Source organism: Phalacrocorax carbo, chromosome 11 (genome assembly GCF_963921805.1).
Source record: "Phalacrocorax carbo chromosome 11, bPhaCar2.1, whole genome shotgun sequence".
Lineage (NCBI taxonomy): Eukaryota > Metazoa > Chordata > Aves > Suliformes > Phalacrocoracidae > Phalacrocorax > Phalacrocorax carbo.
The window spans coordinates 12,586,809-12,600,025 of record NC_087523.1 but is presented as its reverse complement, the minus strand read 5'-3'; the positions used below and the strand labels follow the sequence as shown (position 1 = coordinate 12,600,025).

The 13,217-nt window shown below is 51.1% G+C and overlaps 1 protein-coding gene across 2 annotated transcripts in view; it reads right to left on the bottom strand.

The window, feature by feature from the left end:
* LOC104042409 (gamma-aminobutyric acid receptor subunit beta-4) overlaps nucleotides 1-10,732 on the bottom strand; it is an 86,857-nt gene extending 76,125 nt beyond the window's left edge. For both annotated transcript variants that reach the window (XM_064463168.1, XM_064463169.1), the window contains exons 1-2: nucleotides 9,445-10,732; nucleotides 5,387-5,475 (exon numbers count right to left, since the gene is read on the bottom strand). In XM_064463168.1, coding sequence (XP_064319238.1) covers nucleotides 5,387-5,475; nucleotides 9,445-9,524 — 169 coding nt within the window. In that variant the 5' untranslated portion in view covers nucleotides 9,525-10,732. The remainder of the gene's footprint in view (nucleotides 1-5,386; nucleotides 5,476-9,444) is intronic.
* Nucleotides 10,733-13,217: the final 2,485 nt, after the last annotated feature.

The window sequence follows — 13,217 nt, the reverse complement described above, 5'->3', positions numbered from 1 at the left end:
AATGTTGTCGAACAAGCAGGACGTGGGGGCAGGCTGGATCCCCAAGAGGGTGCAGGTGTGATGGAGCAGAGAGGGGCTGAGGGCAGGAGGGGCAGGGGAGAGAAAGGAGGGAAGCCAAGATATTCCAGCTAAGGAAGGGTTTGGGTGTCAAAGGAGAGGCATGAGCCTGGGCAAAGGTGATGAGACCTAGAAAGCCAGGTCCATGCCACAGAGCAGATGAGGAGCAGGACACAGGCTCATTTCAACCCAAGAGCCCCTAAGTGATAATTTTCCTTAAGGGAATTTGAATTAAAAATAGGGCAGGGAAAGCCGCTGGATCCATAGGCGTGGAAACATAGGATTTAATGTGTAATCCTGAGGGCTTCCCAGTCATTCCTTTCTCACCAGGCACGTGCACACCACCCAGGAGAACACTAGGAGTCCTGCACTCTAGGTGGGCTGGAGGCAAGGAACAGAGCATGCCCTTACCCTGCGTTTGGCTAACAAGATCTGTGAATGATGCTGGGAAAATATAAGGGTCCCCTTTCCATCCACTCCTGGGAAGCAGAGCCATCTGCTTGAAACTCTTGCAAAGTTTTGGGCTGGAAATGTTGTACCAACAGAGAGCAGCTGAGTCACTGAGCACAAGTAGGATCTTCCTGCCATTCCTTCATTACCTTCTCTACCCTGGGGCAATACAGTCTTGGTTTGCTTTCTTTTTTTAATTTTCTTTCTGTGGTTTTTTTTTTTTTTTCCTCCTAGAGAACTAATGCTTCTGAAAGTGAGTGCCTAAGAGCACTTACATGAACCAGGGTGCTGCTTTGAAACCTCCCTCTCTCCCCGACCCGTGGCCCTGCAATGCTTCCCAGACCTGATCTGCAGCATCTCCTGCTCATCCAGTCCCAAATCATAAGCATTGTGCTTGCCTTACTGTGGTCTAGCTTGCAACATATCCACCAAATATTGCCCCCCATACGGTCCATCCCACAGGCCAGGGCCAGCTGGATGATGCCCACCTGCGATTTGATCTCACTGTGAGATACACTGCCCTCCTCCCCCACAGCTGAGCAGGCTCCCCAGCACTCCCTGCCAAAAGACCTCGTTCTGCATTGTTGCTGATCTTGCAGTACCAGGACAGAGATCACCCTCTTCAGCAGACCAAAAGCCCTGGCTGGATCTTCCTCCTACCCTGCAGATCCCTCCTCCAAGGCTGCTCCAAATCCCCACCACAATCCTGCCCAAACGCATTAGACCTGCTTTTCAATGACCCCCTGCCCTTTCAGTCCCAGGCCATTTCCTCGCTCAGCCCATGAAAATTGGGCTTTGTGGTCTCTTCATGTCCCAGCCTGCCACTGCCTCACATCTCTCCAACCTGGTGTCCTACTCTAAGGCTTGGGGAACTGTGGCTGAGAAGTCACAGAGCCTGTCCAGAGCCTGTCCAGGGCTTCTGAGGCTGGAAGGGTTTATCAGCTGTGTCCCAAGGACTGATGTACCTGCTGGCCCCTCAACGCTACCCCCTCCACTCCATCTCACCTGGCGCCTGACTGCCTTGGGCTGCCCCTGCTGAGCCAGGACGGCTTTCTGGAGGAGCTGCTCCCACATTTTTCTGTCACTCCCACACAACTTTCCCCCTTTCTGCCGTGTGTTGCCCCATTCATCCCAGCTCCCCAGGTGAGCACATCACACTCATTGCCACAGCACTACCCATGAGAGCCGACCTGCTCATCGGCCTAATGGGTTTCCAAGGGGGTGGGAGAGAGGGGAGGAGAGTGAGTGGCTGACGCTTCTCAGGCACTCAGCTTGGCCCAGAGCTAACAAGGCATCTCAAAATTAAAAAGTGAACTGCAATCCCCAGCAGGCCTGTCCTCTTTCTGGCATTAGTCGGAGTTCTTTTTCTCTCAAAAAAAAGAGGGCTGGGGAGCCGTGAGTTGCATTTGGAGCCATTGAAGCACCACGTCCCAGGGATGGTGGGGGTGCTGGGATGAGGAGGGCAGCCTGGGGCTGCTGTGCCGTGGAAGCACTGGCTCTCTTAGATGGGCTGAGAAGTGCAAGATCTGCCTTACCATGGCAAGGAACACAAACGGTATATAGGAATGTGCTCTTTCAGTGCCTCTCACCCGAAAGTCCCCAGCTCCTTCCCAATCTGTGGGCAGCATCCAAGGGCATGTGGAGTCCCAGGAGGCAGAGGTGGTACTCTGCCTGCAGGCCTGAGCGAGTAAAGGACAGCGCAGGGGTGATTGCCACCAAGCACTGATGTGGGGGAAGGATGGCAGGAAGCAAACAATGCTCCTGTAGGAGGAAGAGATGGGGAAAGTGATCAGGGAGAGACTGTAGAAGGGAGAAAGGGAGAGCAGCCTGGTTCATCACTTCTGTGGGTTGCATTTCTCACGTAGGAATCTGTCCGGGAAGGGTCTTTCTCTGCCTGCACCTCCGGGGTACCCAGCACCAGTTTTCCGATCTTCCTGCCCCCAGTGCCCTCACCCTTGAGCTGAAGAGGGCTGAGGGTTCTGGCTGGTAGAGGTGCTCTCTGGAGAAGCTCAGCCTGGCTCACAGGAACCTGAGCAGTAGCTGCTTTTCTCCAGTCCTGTCCATTCCTCCTGCAGGCAGCTGCCGGTCCAGCCAGACGCCTCAGCCACTGCTGGGTCAGCCCTGAGACAGACCCATGCTGTTCATCCAGGACAGACAGCTGTAACCAGGACCTGCCACCCCTCCAAGATGCTGTCCTGGCCATTTGCAGTGCACCCTGACTGGTCTTTCCGGGGCAAAAGCACAGGTGGGTGAAGAGTGATCACCTGCACCAGCAAAGATGGCTTACACACATCTTGCCCAGCTTAAAGGCAGCAGAGGGGTGGCAGGACAGTCCAATTGGAGCACAAGGTGGGCTGTGGGGCTGTATCCTGGAGAACAGCCCAGTCCCACACATCCTTGAAAGGTGGTAGGTCTGGACACATACAGCTTCCAGGACTTTGCACAAAGTGCGCCTTTTCCAGTTGCACACAACTTATTGGGGAGAACTTAACCCTCTCTACAGCAGGGCTGTGGATGAATTAGAAGTAACAAAGGGTTAGATGCATTCTGGCATGATCCCACTGGATTTCTTCTAGGAACGGATTTGGCCCAAAATCTCAGAGAACCGGTAAGTTCTGGGGACAGCAATAGTGCAAAGAAACTTCTACCCCTTTCCCCTGGGCTAATGATCTCCAGCTTTCAGACTCGCCTCTCAGACCACCCTTCCCTCAACTGTAAATGTTGAAGGGGAAATTTTGTCCACATAAGCTTATCCTCAGGGGGAGGGGGCCAGACATGCTGAGGGTTAGGGCATCCCTGCACACAGAGCACCAAAGGCACTGTCACCAGTGCTGCCCGCTGGGACTTTGCACTCACAAGCAGAGAGAAGGACAAAAAGGGTCAAAGGCAACAGTGAGATGAGTGCAGGAAGGAGAGTTACCGTCCTCTTTCTGTTTCTCCACTTCTCCACTTGAGTGATGGAAAATGCAGTATGTACCTTTGGAATTCTGAGTGAAACCAAATGAAATGCAATGGTTGCCCAAAAACATCAATTTTATAACCAGGAAGGATGCAGTGCCTGCCGAGCCCAGCCCATGCACCACACAGACCTGGCAGGGTCAGCAGCACTGCCTGCACCGAGCCCCATGCTATCTTGCCCTGGCTGAAGGAAGGGGTGGTCTGCGTCCAGGGTGGGTGGTAGGATGCCCTGGGGACCTGGCATCAGAGTACACAGGCTGTGAAATGGACCTGGGCTGCTGGACCTCCAGTCCCACAGCTCCCTACTCCACACCTCTGCTCTGTGCCTCCGTGAAGCCAGATCACCTACTGTTTTACTGTATCATAATCATCTCAATGGCATACAAGATGGTTTTCTTGCAGTTTTTGTGTCATATCTGCAGTTCTCCCCCTCATAAAATGTGACTGCACCAATTCCTGTGATTGAAGCTGGTCAGGTAATAGGGACATTTCACATTTCCCAGACAGAGCCTTTAAATCAAATCCCATGTTCAAAGGAGAGAAGGGTCAGGGGGAACCCCTGTTTCCTTGCAGAGCGCTTAAGCCTCCCCAAAGCATTCCCCACTGCACTGAAGTGACCTTCCAGATGCCCTCTGAGCACTATGTAGGGATGAGCATCTCCCCCACCCCACAGCTTTCCATGAGGCCAGGACCCAGCAGCACTTGATGCTGCTGCCTGAAAGCCCCACTCCACCCTGGGGGAGAGCGCAGGGGCAAGGGCGGTGGGGACAGTGTGCATGGGGAGGGAAGAAAGCAGTCTCTGCTGAAGGGTAAAGGGCATGAGTGGCTGGGGGCAGGTTTAGGTGAGGGGCAGGGAAAACAGAAGTTTCAGGGAGAGATGGGTTCATTCATGGGGTCATGGGAAACTGGAATACACTGAGGTGACTTCAATACCTGATGAAATCAGTGGGGATATTCCCCATCGCCAGTTTCAAGGAACTCTGGATCAGGCCCTTTGGGAGAAAACTCCTTCCTTGTATCACTATGGACTTGGCCCTGGCATCTCTTCCGCTCCAGAGCACAAGCATGAATCTGCTTCCCAACAGTCATATGGAGGACATCTCGATGTGGTTCCTGTCCTCCTGCAGCCTGACAATCCCCCAGTCCCACATATCTCCTTATGAGGAGGAAATAGCATTGCTCAGAAAAGACTGAAAACAGCCAACCTTGGCAGGCTGAAGCCAGAAGTCCTCCAGATCCCCCTCCCTGTGTGGTCAGCTGTGGTTCTCCACTGCCTCCTCCTCTCCAACAAATGGACCTTAACTGTACCCTGGAGTACAGCGCTACCTAAGAATTATTTCATGTTTCATCTCCACCAGGATGACAAAGAGAAGGCTCTTCCCATTCTCTTTTTTGCTCACAGAACTCAAGAGAGGAATCACAGATCCTTGTGTTTCCTACTGAATAAGCAGCAAGGCCACCAGTTTCCCACAGAATATTTTATCCCATATAGCCTGGCAGACCAACCTACAGCCCTGCCAATGGACACCCCAACCCTCTGCAAGGAAAAGAGCTAAAAATTCTGGAATTGGGAACAGAATTGGATGAGGGTGACCTGTTGCCTATGATAGAGGAAAATTTCAAGTAGAGGAAAAGCAGAGTGTCTCTGTCCCAGACCTCAGAATCACCATACCATGGAGAATCACCAGCTGTCTGCAGAAATTGGTCATGGCAGGAGGAGAGGAGGAGGAGGCAAACCAAGAGGCAAGAAAGAAACACGAGGGAGAAGGCAAGAAGGAGATAGGCCTAGCAAACAGTGGCAGGGGAAGAAGATAGGTGGGAGCATTTTGCAAGGTCAGTGCGCGTTGCGAACAGCCAAGCCAGCAGCACAAACACGCAATGGCCCACATGCTCTGGTCCCCACGACCGGCCATCACCATACCTCCAAAGTCAGGTCTGAGGCGGACGTCATAGCCCTTCAGCAGTTTGTCCACAATCTCTTTCACCACAGAAATATTCCCAGTGGATGGGCTGAAAGAGAAAAGAAAAGAGTCCTTGTCATCCTTTGTGCCACTGGCCCCGTGGGAGGGGGTCCCAGCTGGGCAGCACCGCCAGAGCATCCCTCGTGTCCCAAGGCACCAAAGTGCCTATGTGTGCTACAGACACCCCAGCCATGGGCACAGCCTCCCCCTTTCCTTTCTTGCTTGTATTTTCTGTCCCTGGTGCAGCTCTTGGCCCCCGGCCTGTACACGAGCCCCACAGGGCTGCCAGATGGTCCTAAGCTGTCCTTGGGGGTGGTCTCAGCAGGTGTTTTGGCTCTTCTTTTGCAGCTCGCCCCAGCTCCTGGGTACTCCAAACTCCATCACCCCGTGCTCCTGCCCAGTGCGTGCCTGCATCTCAGCAGTCCTTACAGGCTGGCAGCCCCCTCAATGTGGGCACCGCTCACCACACACACCCTCTCCCCAACCACTGACCTGCACACTCAGGGGGTGCTGCACCATGCACACCCCCACACACACAGGCAGAAATTATCCTTTCTATTGCACCAAGGTGTGCATTGGGGAGCTGCAGCCCTCTCTTGCAGGGCTCACTCCCTTTCCCCTGCCACACTGGGCACTTGCTCCTGGTCTTACACCGCACAGCACAGACTTGTCACACACTGAGGTCCCCACTACACAAGCCCCCACCTTCCCCTCAGCAGGCACCTTGCACTGTCACACATCCCACTGCAACGTGAGCTTCTCAGCACACCCAGATATTTCTTCATATTATTGAAGTGAAGGAAAAACAATGCTCCTTTTGCCCTGTGGCCTTAACATACAGCTGATCTTTGGCATGTAAAATATAATTTTCTGTCATTCAACATCACCGTGACTTCTTAGCAATGCAAACCAAGAGACAGAGGGAGGGAAGGAGAGTCCATCTTTTGCTCTCTGTGGTAGGGCAGCGATCCTTTCCCTCCCAACCCTCTGACTTGCACGCAGGGGGGCCAGCCGTCCTCCCTAACACTGATCCATCTCCTCCAGCCATTTCAGCAAGGGAGCTCCCTTTAATAACAGCCCAAGAGCCAAAGCAAAACTGAAGGTGGGAAATCAAAAAGCAGGAGATGCTAAAAATATTTAACCTATTCAGTGCTGTCGGATATATAGATTTTCTGCTTGAAAACCCAGCCTTTGTGCCACCCTCGTCCCCTGCTTTGCATGAGAATAGAGACCCTGCTAGTGACAACTGCTGCTCTTTGCAGTCACCCACCACAACAGTATGTCTCCCTGTCAACACCGCCTCCCACATTCATCCAAGTCAAACTGAAAGCTGCACCATAGCACTGCCTCTACCAGCCAGCCCTGTGCCTCGCTGGACACCGGCATTTGTGCTCTCATGTCTGTGTACACACACACACGGACGTACGGACTGCCTGGCTGTGCACACAGACATGCAGGCCCATGAAAATGCGGGAGCTCAAGGGTACAGCTGTGAAACACGCACAGACCTCTGTGTGCATGTGTGCGACCACATCCAAGTCTGTGTGGAGGTGCCTGTGGGTGCAGATCTTGCTCCATTGGGTGTGATGAGACACTGGGCTGTGGCCACATTTTATCCAGGAGCACAGAAACAGGCATTGGTGCATGCCTGAGGCTGGGTTCCCAGGTGCCCAGACTCTCTGTATAGGTGTGGGTGGAGGCATGTGGGACCGCTGGGGAGTCTGGGCATGCGTTAAGGCTCTGAATGCACAGGCTGTGTATGTGCAGGGATTTCTCAACCAAACAGGGATGTGTGAATGTGAGGCAGCACACTTCCCAGGCCCAGCTTTGGTGCATGGACAAACTGTTCAGCACTTGTGCTTGGGGGGAGAACTGTCTGAGCTGCGTTCCTGAGCATGCACCTTACAGGAGTACAGCTCTTCGTTGCATTGCTTTATTCACTGTAAAAAGGCCAGAGAGGTGTGCCCAGATGGACATTTTCACAACACTGTGTCGAGGCTTGCAAGATCTGCTTGCACCTGTGGATTTCTATGCAGGTATGAGTGGTTTTGCAAAATGCTTATGTGTATATGCTTGCTGTGGATTGACAGTGTGTGCCAGCATTTGTTCATCTCTAGACAGTCATTCCTAGGTACACAGATTTCCATATTCATAATATAGACACTATGTATTTCTCAAGGGATTTAGACACTTCTGTTTAGCTTCACACAGGACAAACTCAGGAAGCAGTGTCACCTCTTTAATATAGGCAAGGAAATTAAGGCAGAAACGGTAACCAAGGTGCCAGGGACCCTGCAGGAAGTGGCAGAGTGGGAAGAGGGGTATGGGGGCTTTTCCCTCCTCATCAGCTACAAGTTGGCCCAGTGAGGGCATAAACTGGCATAATGATTAAGGGCAAGGTCTCTTGCCTCTCAGTGTTCCTTTTGATCCAAAAAGGAGCACTTGTGCTGAACAGGCAAGTTGTGCGTTTGCCCAGCTGCAGGCGAGCAGCTGCATGTAAGCGTTATTCCTGGCAAATGTGGGTCTACATCCGCTTAGGGAGCACGTACATCCAGCCTGTGAACTGTATTTTTGAATACTGTGTCCCTGACTCTGTGTGGGTGTGCATGTGCTTTGCATATAAACATACACTTGCAGCCAAACATCTACATATATGTGCACCATGCTGCTGGCTGGGGTGTGTGGGAGTAGCTGAAGGCATGTGCACATGGGAGAGTGTTTTGTCTCCAAGGTATGCACAGATATACATGCAGACTATAGGTGAATATCACTCCTGGACATAAGCAGATATAAACACACATGTAAGAACACATCTGAGCAAAGGCTTTTGAGATGGGCATTGATCTTTACACATTTGCTTGGATGCTGCCTCTAAGCATGCCTCTGTGTGTTCATACACAGTGCAGCAGTGCATGAATGGTGTGGGTAAGGTGGGCACGAATCTGCGCATGTGCATGTTTATAACTATGGGAACATAAATTTTTGTATATACAGATCTGCAAGCCTGTGCGGGGACCTGCATGTGTGCATCAGGAGCACACTGCTCAGAGTGCATGGCTGAGCAAGGAAATGCCATAGCTCCCTCCCCAGCAGACCTCATGCACGCTGTCAGCATAGAGGTACAATCCCACCTGCCTGCATGTGTGAGAAAGGAGAGTGAGGAGGAATAGGCTGCGCTACTCTGTGTGTGTGAAGGAGTGGATAAATGCCTGTGTCAGAGCAAACAGGTGTGCTCCGTACACCTTGTCCAGGCTGGATGGGTGCCTGCACCTCTGGCTGCTTGGATCACTCGGAGTAACCAAGGCATATACGAGGAATAGCTGCAGCTTGAGTATGCCGGGTATTAGTGCAAACATTTACATGGCTACATGCAGAGCAGGTAAAGCGTGGTGTGCTCTGTAGGCATGTTGTGTACACGTGTGTGCACCAGAATGGGCATGGATGAATGTGCACATGCAAGGATGTATATGAACAGATTGCACCCACAGATGATTATGTTGCATGCCATAAATCTGCATGGAGGGACAGACATGGGCATTGCCTCCCGTACACTGCAGAGCCAGGGCTTCGGCACAGGCAGAGCACGCTTGGATGCGAGTGTGGCTGCGTGTGTGCAGACACAGGCATGGCCAAGGCAGCCCTGTGCCGGGGTGCGTATGCACACAGCGCTGTGCCATGCACTCACCGGCACCTACGGACACCATGTTACCCAGCAAAATGCTTCGCTTTTGCCGTTTTCCCCCCGGTCGCGTTCGGGGGAGGGGGGACGCGCTGCAAGTGGGCTGCGATGTGGGCTCCGTCTGCAGAAAGCCTGCTCCACATCTCATGTATGAGCATCCCTCCTCCCCCTGAAATGACACGGACTGGGAAAAAACAACAGCAGGCAGCAAGGGAAGCAATTTGGGGAAAGAACCCCTTCCCTTTTCCCACATACAGATCGATGAAGAAAACCCCAAACAAAATAAACAAATCCTGTATCAGCCCCCCGGTCCCTGCAGCCTGGGATGGCAATCCTTACCTTTGCGCACAGCAGGCGAGACAAAGAGCTGCTAAAGCAGAGACAATTCCACTCAATCTGTCTGCCTGAAATGTCCACATTTCCACAAAGACGAAGGATAAAAAAAAATCTTTGGAGGGGAGGGGAAAGAAGGATGGATCTTCTGAAATCCCCCTCCAAAAAAAGGGGGGGAGGGAAAAAAGAAACCAACCCCCCCAGCTAATGATTTCCTAGAGAAAAAGAATAATGAAAAAACCTAAAAAATGTGGGGGAAAAATATCCCCCCCCCCCTCCTTCAGTGCCAGTCAAAGAATTCGTTTCTTCTTCCTTTCAGCATCCTCTCAACAAGAGACATCCTCTGGTAATGGAGAAAATCCCAAGAGAAAGAAAAATAAAATGCCCCCAAATGGGCTCAGCAAAATGTGAAATTGAATCTCACAGGTACACAGAAGAAGGAGAAGAAAAAAAAAAAAAAAACAAAACAAAAAAAAAGAAGAAGAAAAAAGAACTCGGTGTCCCCTGAGCACTCCACTTGGATTATTTTTCCTCCTGCTCTTTTGCCATCCGGTTCTGCAGATGTTGCATGGCTCCTGCTACCCACCTTCAGAGAAGAGGAGGAGGAGAAAGAGAGTGTGTGTGTGTGTGTGAGGGGGGAGGTGTGAGTTATCTAGCAATATGATTTTATTCTGGATTTTACCTACTTGCTCCCCCCTCCCTCTTTATTTTCCGAGGGGGAAGGGGAAGCAACCTAACCCCACTGTGCTGTTTTTTTATTTTAGGGAAATCTCAGGCTCCTCACTTGGATGGTTTGGGGGTTTTCTCAAAGGGTTAAAAAAAGGGAAAACCAAATGCAACCCAGTAAATAAATAAATACATATATGCATGTGTAGAAAAAAAATAAATTCCTGTCTGTGGAAAGAGCTGCTCTCCGAGGGAGGACTGGATGTCTCCCTAGTGCTGTTGCCGCAGCTCCTGTGGAGTTTTGCTGCTCATTGCAAAGTCACAACGGGAGGGGAGGAGAGAGGAAGTTTGTGGATGGGGAGGGGGACTCTCCGGGCAAATTGGGATCCTGACGTCATGGCTGACAACATTAACCCCTGCTGGCTTGCAGAGGGGATTTTTTTTTCTTTTTTTACTAGGGAGGTGGGACAGGGGAGAGGATGGAAAAGGTGATGGCATTTTGGCAAGCGGGGGGATGCACCTAGACAAGAGTGGCTCAGCTGCAAGCACTGATGGGTGCTGTGGTTGCCTGAAACTGTGTGATCAGCAAAGGCTGAGCTTCTTTCCTCAGCCACAGAGATAAAAAAGAAGGTGAATTACTGAGGCTCTCTTTATGCTAAAGGACAGTGTGGCCTGGCGGCCTCTTCCTAGGGTGCTGGGGAAGATCTGAAGCCTCTGGTGGGACTGGAGACTTCTGCAGGCCATGGGAGCCCGGTTCAACAGGGATGCTCAGCTTTCCCTGGAGGGTGCTGTGTTATGGGTATAGCACAGTCTGGGGGAAAAGGGAGGCTGAACTTTCAGAAATACTACTGAGAATCAGGTGCTGTGTCTTTGCCTGCTGAAATGGTAATAGCCATTGAAATCTTAAGTCACAATCTCCTGTGCATCAGGTTCTGATCTTTATCTTTAAAAAGTAGTATAACTAAGGAGTTCTACATCCCTACATCAGGCATGCAGAAATGTATTTCCGTGGAGCATTTTCTCCTAGGAAAAAGAAGAGCTCTAGCAGCACTTTGAATACAGAGCAGAAGCTGTGGCTCCAGGAAGAAATGTGTGAGCTCTCATGCCAGGACTGTCCTGGATGCTGTACCTGCGGCAGCTCAGAGCAAGCCCTCCAAGAAGTCTCCCCTCCCCTGGTGCTGACTGACACCTGTACGTGGATGGTCAGCCCTCTGGGACAAGAGGGCAGAGCACATGTGTCACTGCAGCTTGGCAGAACAAAGTCCAAAATGCCTCTGAAGAAGCACAGGGCACTGCACAGTGGCCACCAGGCAGCACCCTCATCCTGCCCTTCCCTGCAGGGAGAACTGCCCCAGCCCTGGCTGGGCAGATCCTGGGCTCTGGGGTTCATAATGCTCCCTTCCCTCAAGCTTGGCATGGCTCTTCATGGTTTCCTCATCAAAGGCACATCACAGATCATGTACTCTGCATCCTCCTCGCCTTTGGATGAGCTGCCCCTGCTCCTCTTGGGTGCTGGCTGTTGTACAGGTATGGTATTTACCTCATCTTCTGCTGCCAGCACACAAGTCTCCTGGCAGCAGTGTGATTCTGAAGCACTTATTCTGAATTAAGCTGCTGGGTACCAGGGAGGAGCTCTTGGGGAGATGAGAAACATTTGCCTCTGCCAAGACTCAGGGCACCAGGGGCCCATTTACCCCTCCTAGGCCCTGCTGCTCCTCCCTTTTCTGGCCCTTTAGCACTGCTCTTTCCCACCAGCTGTGATTGCATGTTACTGGCAAAAAGGTAAGTTGAAAGCAAATGTCAGATGCATACATGAAGAGGGAAAATTATGCTCACAAATGGTGACATTTGTGCTTGCAAGTTCACCCAGTCGGGAGCAGAAACCGTGTCACATGAATTATCTGACCACTCAGCCACAACGGGAAACTTTGGAAAGCCAATTGCTTAGCAGTGAATGCATTCAAAAAAGCTGTTGTCTGCTCTTGAATAATCTACCTGAAGCCATGTTCATGAATAAAGGACTGCTTTGGAATTAGTCACTCATCTCTGCTGAGTGTCATTAAAGCTGATGCACACTGATATGTGATGATGCTCACTGAGGTGTTTGTTTCTTGCCCTCCAGAAGATGGGCATCCTTGAGCCCCTCCCAGAATCCCAGATTCTGGGTGTCCCTCCCCTGCTGGGGGCTTTCTGCTTTCCAGAGAGAACCCAGCAATGGTTTCTTCTGAAGTTCATATTCTGAGTGTGAAAAGAGCTGAGAGAGGCTGCTGGAGTTGAAATGCTGTGGCTGTAATCACCCTGAATAGGCCATGGAGGATTGTGTTTGTGGCCATTTGCTGTCCTCCACTATTAAATAATTAATTTTCTCTCCCCTCTTACTTGTTGCTCTGCTGCAAGCTCCACCCTGACCTCCCTTCTTATTCTGTGTCTGCCACTGACTTCCAGTCATAATTAGCATGACAGTGTTGTGCCAATAGCCTCTACAGATCATGGCTTATGGTCTACAGCCACCAGACAGTGCAATTTTCTTTTAATTCTTTTTTCTTTTCCCTCTTTTTTTTCTTTTTTTTTTTTTCCTCTCTCCATGGTGTCTTACAGTTGAGCACTTGCCTGGTCTTCATCTGTGTGCTATCTCCATCTTTGGGTTCATGGCATGGGAGAGAAGGATCAGTGCTGTCCTGAGGGGTTTGCATGAGTAAAACAGTGAGGCAGTGAATCAGATTGTCCCTATCTTTTAGCAAGAGCAGGGAAAGAGAGGAAGGCTGAGCTTTGCCAACACCAAGGCATGCTTTAAAACTCCTCTCCAAGCATGAAGATGCACTCAGAAAATGAATTCTGGGTAGATATTCAGTAGAAAGTATCCAACATTAGGAAATACCATAATTAGAACTAGTGCTAGGGAGCATCCAAAATACAGGTCCACCAGTACCACTTAGCTGTGTCACCTCCCGCCCAGAGGAGGTGTCATACGTCCCTCTTGCAGCAGAAGGGAATAAGGAGCTTTTTCCCTTGCCATAATAATTATCACATAAGTTCTGCTTTTCCCACAGGCTTGCTACCAAGGTGGGAAATCTTCCTGGTCCCTTCTCCCCACTGGCAGGATGTAAAGCCAA